Below are 12,168 nucleotides of genomic sequence, written 5' to 3'. Positions count from 1 at the left end.
ACTAGTGATTGCTAGCAGTAAGTTTACTGTTAGATACCTAGATGCCAAGATACCTTTTAGCGTTATTTCTATGGCAACTTGTTTCTTCTAAAACTAGCTGTAGCAATATCCACAAGTACAGTATAATAAACTTGTATTTTAAAAAAAAAAATCTGATTCAAAATATCTAAACAAAATCCTAAAGCAACCAGTAATATAGGAAACCTGAACTTACCAGAGCAGGCTAAAAAATACTGGCACACTAGACTAAATTCTAGTTTTAGTTCTACAGTTTGACTCCTGATTCCTCACTTCACATAGTGAGGCTCCTTTAGAAGGTTTAAGTGTTCTGTGCAAACCCAATAAAATTACAATTTGGGGATCTAATGTTATCAACATAGCTAGTTAAGTTAGCAGTATTGTGTAGTAGTGAAATCAATGACTAGCGGCTTGCATGATGGCTTCTAAAAGCATCTGTTCCCAAAGTTTCATGTATCATATGTATATAATCAGGTGAGGACAGCCATTTGCATTTTGTAAACATGATCAACTGAGCATTAACTTCTCCCATCCAGTACCTTTGCCCCTCATAAATGTTAAAAGCCGTCTTGGGGGGGGAGGGGAAGGGAAGAATTCAGCTTTGTATTATAAATCGTCAGTATACATTTAAGTTTTTAAAACCTAAATGTTCCAAAGTACAGAGTAAAAGAATAAGCTGTCCAGAAAGCACACAATTTCTCCTCTTGGGAGTTGTAGTATAAAGGGATTTTGAACCTTGATGGCGAGAATCCCAAACAAGAGTAAAATGAATTCTTTTTATTGCAAACAAACGTCTAAATTAATTTCTCCACCCACTTTCTTTAGAAAGAAAAAGAAATCAGCAGGCTAAGGAGATACCCATTCAAGAACTGACATGATTAAAAGATATAAATGGGTGACTCACAATTTCATTAGCTTACAAAGATGGTGGAGTTAACTACTACAAGCACACTAGTTATACAGTATTTTGTGGGAGAAGGGCATACAGACATAGCTAACTTCATATAGATCCCATTAGACAACTGGATTTACAACAAGTTTTTTTTTAATAAGAAATGGGCAAAGCCAGCTTTCTTTTCAGAATCAAAATGCAGAACAAATGGAAAATTTTATGGTATTTAACCTTCACAAGTTTGAGCCTCCACATATAATGCAACCAAGTTTACATTTTTAACAGCCCTTCAACATACACTCCATCTTCTCAATCTTGGTTCCAAATTTTATCTTCATTCCCAATTTTTCCAATTCCATTGTTAAACAGAAAAAAAGAATAGCCTTCCCGGTTTGTCAGAAATTTCCCTTCCACTATTACCCACCAGTTTACAGAGAGGATGGAGTGTAATATGAGCAGTACAGAATCTTATGCAATTCATGAGGACCTTAGTCCTTCCATGAATCTGGTTGCTAACATTGCTATTTTATTGTGACAATGACTCCCGACTGTTATTCTCTGTGAGAAATGGGGGAGTAAATGCTTAATAAAAGACACCAGGTACAAAGCAACATTTTACTTTTGTTGTGATAAAAAAAAAAGTCACATTTTACAGATAAAATGTAGAACCCTGAAATACTGACACATTCTCATATCGTGCACAATGCTGAGGTTCTCTTACGATTCACTTTAAAACTGCAATTAAAAATGTACAAAAAAGAAAAGAAAAAAAATCAACCCACAAAGCTTCTAAAAAAGGAACCCGCAGGCACTTCCTCTTGTGGAATGTTTAAAAAGTTAGCCTACTAAAGAAAACAGTCGACTTCTTGTGAAGGTTTTGGAGAAATATGTATCAGTTCGTTTTATTTGGGTATTCAATAATATCCTTGGTGATAATGCTGACTCCATGGCTTCTGACCCCAGAATTGCTGTAAGAGAAAATTTTGTTTTTAAAGAAAAAAACATCAATAAGCCACTCAAATTGTTTTTAGGAAATGACAATGATCTAATTCAGAGTAATTGCTGGAAACAAATTTATACTTGTCACACTTAATTTCTATCAGACCACAGACTTAGTTTTAATTTACCAATTATCCATATTATTTACCAATACACATTACAAAAAGAAACACAAGACTTGGGGGTTAGTTTATGTAATTAAAACTATTAAAAAGAACCATATAATAAAACATATGTAGTAAATATTACTTTATCTCAAAACTGTTAAACTCCAGCCTATCCATGGTTACAATTTATAACACAGTAATAGACAACTTGTTCTACTTAATATATATGGAACACTTCAATCCCTAAGAACTTCCATCTGAATCTTGTAAACATAAAGCACTATAATTTATGTAATCACTTAAGAAATTACTTACACCCTGCTGCCACTGGTTGTAGCCCTGAGATTGATTCTTGTAGCCACGATTGTTTCCTCGTCCTCTGAAGTTCTAAGAAAGGGAAAGAAATCTGTAAATAAAGAGCTCTGAAGCAAAGGTAGACACTTTTAAGGGGCATGCAGAAACCCTTTATACCCAATGCTCACTGATTGCTACTGTTAGTATATCTAAAAAGCAAAGATCAATAGACTAAAATTGTCTCACAACTATGTCAATGCCTTCTACAACTTGCTAGGACAAATTATAGATGTCAGTATCTTTTGGAGTCATTACCTGGTTATAGTTCCCTCTGTTGGGCATTCCACCTCTGTTGTAATTCCCTCTGTTGGAGTAACCACCTCGGCCAGGAAAAACAGGGCCACGGGGATATGGATAGCCAATTCCCCCACTTCCACCACCGCCACCTCTCTGTGGCATATTGCCTCTCCTATTATATCCACCACGATTCCCAGGAGCTAAATGGAAGCAGAATTTAGTTTAGTTCTGCCATACAAGAGTTCATACAAGTCAAGTTATAACATTAGTGAGAAACAACTAATGCTACTTTATCTACTTGTGTACCTAGCGTGAGTTTAAAATTATATACTAGTTGTACATGATAGCATAGAATTATCTAAGAAATTAACTTCCTACTTAGCTATTTCACAATCCTAACTGTAAGATCCTCAGCTCATTTTTAAATTTCAATTAAGCAGAACACTAAAATTAACTTGCCTCCGCCTCTGAAATTGCCCCCTCGCATATTAAATCCTCCACGTCCTCTGTGGCCACCACCTCTGTTGAACTGGTTCTTGCCACTCTTATTTTTATTGCTCTTCTTTGAGCCAGTGTTTTGCTTCTTCTCTGGTGGGAGTGCCTTTTTGCTCTCTTCCTTATATTGCTCCAAGAGCTTTTGGGCTTCTTCCTTCTGAAGTTCAACATAGGTTATTTCATCAAAGCATTCAGCCACTTCTGGCAGGGTGAAGTTTCCTACAGGGAATAAAGTCAGATTAAACTTATAGAACTACTATTATCTCTGAATATCTGTTATTCTGTCAACCAATTACAAATGTGAAACATTTCTATTTACCAAGATTAATATCATCTCTAACAGTACTGATGGTTAAGACACTAACACACAGACACACAGAAAGGGAAAAAAGGAAATCCATGCCTTTCATTTTAAGGACAGCATGTTCTGGTAGGTCTTTCCCCTCTACTTCCGCTTTCTTCTGTGTCCTCTGCTTATAGTCTTCATCTTTTGGGCAAACTACAACAGCTTTTCGCTGGAAGCCTGCAAACAGGCACATTTTTCTCCTCTGGGCAGCAGCAGACACATTTGTCTTAAGGGGAAGAGTGAACAGTTAAAGACATTAATCATATTAATTAGCCTTTAAAAAAAAAAAAAAAAAAGAAAACTTCAAAACTACTGCTTACCTGATCAAGAATAAAATTCCGCTTCTTGCGGGCAGCAATCTCAATAAACTTCCCCAGACACTGTGGGGCTCTCTGCAACAGCGTGTTCAGTTTTCCAGTATCTGCCATTTGCTTCTTAAAACCTGCCACCTACGAAAATGTTTTATTTTGTATACTTCAAGTTACATTTAGTAAAAGCTTTAAACAAAATACAGGATACCAGGTACCATTTTACAAGTAATTCAGTTGCATCCTTTCATCATTGCTCCAAAAGGGGGGGGGGGGGCTTTTCTCTTCAAATTGTTAAGAATTAACTTAGCAGAGCAGTCACTGGAAGTTAGTTTCTTACAGATAAGATTACTTAATATTCTGTTTTAGCAAAAATTCTACCCACAGATATTAATAATGAATGGAAACACAAGCCATGGTTAACCTCAGTTACTTTCTGAGCCCATTTGTTATAGTGCTAAGATTAATGCCAGTAGAGTGTGTACTAGTACCTTCCCTCAGAATTATCCCCCCACTCTCTTCTAGACACTTTAAATTTCCGTTTTACTTACCATCATTTTGTCCATAATGGTATTTGTACCAAGAATGTTGTATTTCCCAGGATTTTCAGCTGCGTGCTTAGTAACCCAAGTAGTTTTCCCAGCTCCTGGCAAGCCAATCATCATTACAACCTACAGTGGGGAAGGGGGGCAAACAAATGATACTTTTACTCAATCATTCATCAGTAAGTATTAACAGTATTATAATCTACCCATCATTTAGCCTTGCTCACTATTATCAAACCATCAGCAGATACCACATTAAAAATAACTTACTTCACAATCCTTCTTCTCTTCAGGTCCCTTTGGTCCTCTAACTCGGTCCTCTAAGGGGACATTTTGGATAAAAGTACAGTCTTCAGGTATTGGAAAGTATGGCTTTTCCTTCTGACCAAAATTAAATTCAACTGCACAGTTATGGCAGAGAACATGTGGGAACAGTGGCCGGTCAGCAAGAACTTCCTTACTGATCTTGAAGGCAACACCAAGATCTTGTCCATTCTTCGCATAGGAGAGTTCAACTTCATCAGTTTCAAAGTTCTGTTGAACAGAATTTTTTTAAAAACAGCTTGTAACTAATTTCAGAGCTTTCTAAACTTCAAGATACACAGAAGTACATTCACACTGCAGTTAACATAACATATTTCAGGCCTTAGAGGATGTTTTTAGGCTATTCTTATTTTTCTGTCAAAATGTTAGTGATCCTTGAAATGTCTTTTTCCTCAATTCAAGTGCTTTTGTTTAGTGCTTTTGTTCCATGTCAAGTATATTCCTGTCACTAAACCTAGAGTTGGAGGCTGTTTCTTATCCACTCCCACCCTAAACTCAGGTTAGATGCCTCCTGCTGGGCTAAGATTTCACATGGCTGCAAGGTATCCAGACTCAAACTCACACTTCACAGCAGAACCTTGTCCACTGAGCCTCCTTTCCCAAGCCCCTCCTGTCTTTAACCCGGAACTAATCAATTTAATCACACTGATAGAATTTAATTTATAAATACAGAGAACTTACAGCAATGCATGTAATCACATCATTTTCATCAAACTTCTCTCCATAATCTTCTGTCTCACAGTTGCATGTTTTTATTCCTTTCAGAGAATACCCGTAAGAAAACTCTTCTTCACCTAAAAAGAAAAAACAAAAACCTAAAATTAGCGTCTAAACAGCCTAAAGACCCATCTCACCTATTTAAAATGTATGCTAAAAGAACCATTAGTGAGCAGACAAACTATGAATCTGACAGATCTGTCTCTACCAAATGCTTAAATGATTTACAGTCTGGTAGGATATATATTAAATTGACAGTTTACATGTCAAAAGTAGTCTATTTTAACCATCTTTAAAATTACAGAAGATCAAAGAAAAAGGAAAACTATCCTTGCCTGTACTTTCTAGCTGTAAAATAGTAACACCAAATGGATAAAAATCAAAGCTTACAACACTTTCTAGATCTCATTTAATACTGTAACCAGATCCTAAACATTTATGCTTCCACAGCACTGAAATGTAAACTTTACCAAGCAACATTCCACTTGTAGTTAGTGACCAGCCAATCCGAACTTCATGTATGTCAATATCTTTTGTATATAAATGCCTTACTGGGATCTTCTCTGTTACCTAAAAATGAAATAACATGATTAGGCTGTAAAACAAGACAATCCCTTGAACTTATTTCATTTGGGCTATGGGCCACCTTCTTCCACACTATTAATACAAAGAGAAAGCATCCAATCTTTAGCTAATCACATTCCTTCCCCCATTCAGAACTAAGTTGATACATGGCACTAACAAAGGTCTGAATTAATGTAGATTTAAAGGAATAGCCCAACAACGTAAGTTACTGCTTTATATTCTGATATCAAAAAAATTTAATAGAAAACAAAGTCTCCTGAGACCCTGAGAAGACTTAAGAGGTCCCTTTGACCTGTACAACCAATCAATAGAAAGTTCCTGATAAGTCAGAAAATTCCATTTACCTTCATCTCAAAACAGACTTTGCCCTTTGACACACCATAAGATGCTCTTCCTCCAGCCCAAAGAAAAGCAAAACTCTCCATAGTAAGGGAAGAAGCACTGAGGCGGTCTCTTGATATTTTAAAATGCAGATCACAGTTATCTGAAATTATATCAAATGCCAAATTATTTTTGACATCCAATGTATTTCAGCTATGTAGACAAAATTTGGATGTTTCTCATTTATTACTGCCAGAGAATTGTTTTTATCATGCTTTTGTTCCTACTCTTATTTTGAGCCCCACTCCCACCAAGGCAGTCTTAATCATGTACTAAAAAGTCAACTGCCAATTAATACCGAAGTTTGAAGTGCTTTAAGTATGTAAAATGATTGAGACAATGCAACATCAATACATACCTGCTCTGCTCTTTACCTTGATTTAGAGGCAAGCAGTAGAGGACAGCAGTGAAGCATGCCAGAACCAGGTAGAATTTACCAGTGACAATAAAAACTGAAGGGAAGCCACCACCAAATATTTTAGGCGAGCTGCTCATCCTGTGCTTTGTAGACTAACACCAGGGTCCAGAACCTTAACTCATTTCTGAAAAGTTGGAAGCCAGCTCAACCCACAAACCTGGCTCTAAACAGTTAATGTGTAGCCTTTCAGGTCTGCTTTACCCAACCTGGTAAAGTATCACAACTAGGAATTAACTGCTGCCTGGATTATACAAATCCAGTCTTTAGCCTGGCCATCTCTGGGTCACTAGAGCTCATTATGCACAGCTTCTCAGAATTCTCACTCGCCAACTGATGTTAAATTAGAAAGCTGTTGGTTTTTATTGAATTCATCTAGTTTGAAATTCTCAAGCTTTGTACATAAAATTCCTGGCTGACTGGATCTAGAAACTCTACTTCCTAAATAGCAATGTTAACCACTCAATTCCATCTTGGCTAAAACACCTTGTGAATTCCAAAGTTCTTTACATTTCAGTAAACCACAAAACTTCCAAACCAGCTGTTTTCTCCTTTCTCTTTCAAGACTTAACTGACTGTATGTAAAAGGTATGCAGTAAGAAACCAGCCAAGTTTTACATTTAATTAACTCTCAGGACTCTGAACACAATTTATATAAGGAAACATGAGAATCAAGTTTTTAACCCCTTTCGACCCTGTGGAACCTTTAACTCTATTTAATGATCTATTTTTTTATTCTGCTCACACCTAACGTTCCACATCCTTATCAAATACTAAACTAATAACGAACTTCCTGAAAGAATCAAAATACAAATCTGACAGCTAAAGCCCATTTCATGGTTTGCAATACTTCCTCATACTCAATTGCAATCCAACTGGGTAAAGTAGCATATTTACAGCGCTGCCATTGATACCATTCGCTGCTGAAGAAAGCTAGTGGCTCAGATAGCCCACTGCTGCTGCCCCAGGTCTTTGGAAGAAATCAACTTAGTTTGTTAAAGCAGCAGCTACTGAACTGGAATTGAGAACAAAAGAGCAGTTATTGAAAAGGTAATATTACAATCCTTAGAATAGGGAATATACTTGTGTGCTAATGGGAAAATCATTAGTAATTATTCAACTAGCCCAAATAGCTCACTTAAAGTTCCACAGAAAATTATCTTATTACCTATCTAAGGACAAGTTACAGGCAGGTTTTTAAAAAACAAGTTTCTGAAAGCTGAACAAAAATCGGTATTAGTTTTATACATCCCTAAGTTTTGAGAACTTCCATGTCATAAAAGTGTTACCCATTAGTAGAACTTGTAAAAAATACCAATACAACCTAAGTGGTGCTAAATATTAAACGACTGTAACCTGAACATGAGCTATTATTACCTTCCTGTTTTAAAACAAATCTCTAACGTGTTTTCTCTACTTTAAAGAACACACTTTTCCTAACACTTAAAACCAAAATGACACTGCACTTAAAAATTCGGAAAAAAGAGCGGGAAAGTCCACTTCACTTACAAGTATCAAGACAAACCACTGTGTCATCGAAGTGTTCGTCTTCTTCTTCAACAGGTGGCTGAGGAGACTTGGCTCTGAAAGACAGAATTGTCTCCTGATACAGCTTTTCCCACTATGCATAAAGAATGGGTGACAAATGAAAACTAGGTTAGGATCCTCTACCTGCTGTACTTGTTTTCTTCAATGTACTCAAAATATCCTCGGCCATGATCTTCACGAGGTCTTTTAACACCTCTCTTTTTATCTCCTCCTTTCTGTTCTGTTTTGCCGTCTCCTATAACGACACACAACACCGCCTTAAGACATCAGGCCGCACACTATGTAGCGGAGCAAAGCACCCCTTTCTGTTTGGAGCCTCAAGAGCTATTGCTGCTTTTCTCCCAGACTGGCCCGGTGACTTTTTAACCCACGAAATGAATGGGAATTTTAAAAACATACAACTATGTTCATCAGTCTGGAATTGGCGTGGAGACAGTGACGCAGTCGAAAGACGCGACTAATTTCGCCAGCCCCAGGTTCCGGAAAGCGTTTCAAGGATAAAAACCGCGCGATGCGACCCGGGGGCCCACGTGCGCCGCGCCGCGCTCCGGCGGCGGGGGAGGGGGAGGGGCGGCGTGGGCCCACCTCCCCTCCCCCCCCTCCCCGAGCCCGCGTGCCCCGCCGCCGCCGCATTGTACTGAGCTTCCGCCCCCTCCCCGCGCCGGGCGCCTCCCGCCGGAAGTGACGTCACACCGAGCCCCTGCGCTCCCTTGCACAATACCGCGGCGCTGAGCCGCCAAAGCCCGCCCGCCCCGGGACCTTCCCCCTCCCCCCCCTTTCAGACATGTGCCTGAACCGCGCGCACGCAGCGCTCCAGCGGCCGCCGCCGCTCCCGCCCGCCCGCCCGCCCCGGCTCCTCCCCCCCCCACCACGGCAGCTGCAGCTCTCCCCCCCCCCCCACGGCGCCCGACATACATAATGGAGGCGCCGCCGGCATGGCGAGCCGATCCTCTCGGCGGCCCCGGGCTTCCCCGCCCTCCCCCCCCACCCCCGGCCCGGCCTGGGGCACGGTCCCCACGCGGGCCTCCCGCCGCGCGCGCCCGTCCGCCCGCCCTCCGCCGGCTCCTTACCTCCCGCCTGTGGTTGGCCCTGCCTCGCCCCGGGCGGCGCCACCGTCACCGCGAAGAGCGAGGTGGGGCCGCTGCTCTTGCCCGCGGCCTCCTTGCCGGCCCCGCGCTGCTGGGCGGGCTGCTGCTGCTGCTGCTGCGCCGAGGCCGCCGCCGCCGGCGGTTGGGGCTGCTGCTCCCCGTGGCCGTTCTCGTCGCCCGCGCCCTCTTCCTCGTCGCCCAGCTCGTCCTCCCCCTCCTGGAAGCCCTGGTCGTCGCCGTTCTCGTCTTCCGACGCCGCCTCCTCCTCCTCCATGGCTCCCGCGTCGGCCGCCCCCTCCGCCCCGTTCTCCTCGCCCAGCTCCATCTGGTCGCCGTCCAGGGCGGCGATGCCCTCCTCCTCCTCGTCGTCCTCGGCGCCGGTCGCGGCCTCCTGCTCGAGGCCCGTCCCCGAGCGCCCGGCCGCATCGCCCCCGAGGTCGAGGCTGCCGTTCCCGGGCTCCATGGCGGGGCGGCCGCCGGCTTCGTTGTCCAGCGCGGCCTGGAGGCGATCCATGAGATCGGCCTTGAGGCCCTTGTCGGAGAGGCGCCGCTTCTTGAGCTCCTCCTTCAGCTCCGACACCTTCAGCTTCTTGACATTAACAGGCGAAGAACTCATGGTGAGGGCCCCGGTTCCCCGCTGACGGCTGGCTCCCTCGGCCTGTGGCGGCGGCGGCGGCGGCGGCTGGTCGGCCCGGGCGGCGGCTGCGGCTGGAGATGGCTGCGTGCTGCAGAGCGGACCCGCCTGGTGTCGAACGGCGCCAATTCCTTTCACCGAGTTCGCGAGGCGAGACGCGGAGACTCGCCTGGCGCGAGCGAGCACGCAACGTCCTCTCGCAGGGGCGGCGCCGCGCACGTAATATAGGCGCCCCGCCCCCTGCCGGGGCGACGCCCGCCAGGGCGCCTGCGCGCGCAGGCCCCGCCCCTCCCCGCCCCCGCCCCCACGGGGCGACCTCCGCGCTTGGGCCTCGCCGCGCCAATGGAGGCTTCGGGAAGCAGCCTTTCGGTTAAACCGACCGGCCGCGGTGGCCACCGGCCTTTCCGGGTGTTCGCTGGCCGCGCTCCAGTGGCGGCTTCCCTCCACTATCGCCCGGGGGAGGCTCTCCTCCACCCGCCCTCGGTCCTCACCTGGCATTTCCCACTCGAGGACGACCTCCTTTCTTCCATCTTAGTTTGGCTTTTTTGTCTGTCCCTCCGGCTCTCGGTTTAAAAAGTCCTTCAAGTTTCCACGGCCGCCCTGTAGGGCACAAAGGAGCGATTGTTATACAGAAGCGCTTTTCTCTTTGTTTTGTTTTCCCTCCACTTAACTGCCGTTGAATTTTTACACGCCCTGCCTTTGCCAGTCGGACTTTTTAAGTTCCGCAAGGGCGAGGCCAGAGCGTTTCTTTTGTCTCTTCCATAACCAGTGGTGCAAGGCCTGGGGAACAGGCTTGCCGTATGGCTCCGTGCCGCACGGCGCAAGAGTGGGCCTTGCACACTGCTCAGCGTGTTTACCAGTGACCCTTGAGTAACCCTTGGAATTGCATGGAAGTTTCCCCTAGACTTACTGTAAAGACAGACAGGCCTCTTGCAGGACTTAAGTCTGTCCCGCAGCAGATCTGGTCCGCCAGATTGGAGATCCCTTAGTTAACCATGAGAGGGACACCCAGCTAGATCATGCACTTTGATTCTCTGTTTTGTCAAACACACTCTAAACTTAATCATGCTGAATTGTCTACACACTTATAAAAGTAAGAGCCTGGGATTTAGTCCTGTCACTTGGCAGACTGAAGCAGAAGTATCAAACGTTGAAAGCCAGTCAGAGCTACACAGTAAAGTCCAGGCCACCTTGGGCTACATAGCCAGACCGCATCTCAAAAAAAAAGAAAGAAAAAGTGTTGCTCTTTTTCTCTATAATTAAAAACATATTATGTTCTTGAAACTTTTAGGTAGAAATAGAATTTAATTTCTACACAGGGGCCATCCTGTGCGGATTGTGCCTAAGCTAGGCCTGGTGGTACATGTCTATAATTACAACACTTGGGAAATGCAAGCAAAATGATCAAAAATTGTCAGCCAGGCAGTGGTGGCACAGGCCTTTAATCATAGCGCTAGGAGGTAGAGGCAGGTGGATCTCCAAGTTCCAGGCCAATCTGGTCTATAGCGCTATTTCCAGGACCTCCAAAGCTACACAAAGAAACCTTGTCTGGGGGAGGGGGGAGGGGACAGTGTCATCTTTAGCTACTTAAGTTCAAAGTCAATCTGGGCTACCTGAGACAAAACCAAGGACACTGAAATGTTAAGCTATACCTACTGCTCAGTGTTCTGGCAGTAAAGCTATGGTTGGCCCTGTCTTTTTCCTGTGCATCTGAAACTTGGAGGCACAGAAATTTTAAGTCTACCCTATTTGGCTAATATAATTTAACCAGTTAATAAAAAGGTTTGGTTGGTTGGTTGGCTGTTTTTGTTTGTTTGTTTTGGTTTTTTGGGTTTTGGTTTTGAGACCAGGTCTCTCTATGTAGCCCTGGCTGTCCTGAAACTCAATATATAGACCAGGCTGGCTGAGATCCTCCTGCCTCTGCCTCCTGAGGACTGAGATTAAAGGCGTTCACCACCACACCCTGATGAAATCATTTTTAAAAAGCATTTTACCTTACTCTGGAGTAGTGAGTAAACAGGAAATATTAATATCTATAAAATGATTTGAGTTGAAATCAATGATATAGTACAGTCTGGTAATTCTCCTTAGTGGAGGTGGTGGGGGACCTTCAAAATGGCTCCAAAATAAACCACAAACTAGAATTTAAACTCCTGTTCAAAAATGGAAGATAAC

The 12,168-nt window shown here is 43.4% G+C and overlaps 1 protein-coding gene across 1 annotated transcript; it reads right to left on the bottom strand.

Moving 5' to 3' along the window:
- Positions 1-780: 780 nt before the first annotated feature.
- Positions 781-10,214, bottom strand: Hnrnpu (heterogeneous nuclear ribonucleoprotein U). Its single transcript, XM_028865496.1, has 14 exons — positions 9,342-10,214; positions 8,395-8,506; positions 8,233-8,306; positions 6,272-6,411; positions 5,813-5,912; positions 5,307-5,419; positions 4,572-4,835; positions 4,308-4,427; positions 3,769-3,897; positions 3,506-3,674; positions 3,067-3,321; positions 2,626-2,807; positions 2,332-2,403; positions 781-1,878 (listed from the first exon to the last, which is right to left on the bottom strand). The coding sequence occupies exons 1-14, from the start codon at positions 9,973-9,975 to the stop codon at positions 1,825-1,827; spliced, it is 2,418 nt and encodes an 805-aa protein (XP_028721329.1). The 5' UTR covers positions 9,976-10,214; the 3' UTR covers positions 781-1,824.
- Between the last annotated feature and the right edge of the window lie 1,954 nt (positions 10,215-12,168).

The sequence above is a fragment of the Peromyscus leucopus genome, chromosome 15, assembly GCF_004664715.2.
Source record: "Peromyscus leucopus breed LL Stock chromosome 15, UCI_PerLeu_2.1, whole genome shotgun sequence".
In the NCBI taxonomy this organism is placed as follows: Eukaryota; Metazoa; Chordata; class Mammalia; order Rodentia; family Cricetidae; genus Peromyscus; species Peromyscus leucopus.
The sequence above is the reverse complement of the archived record's forward strand: the minus strand, read 5'-3'. Positions and strand labels throughout refer to the sequence as shown.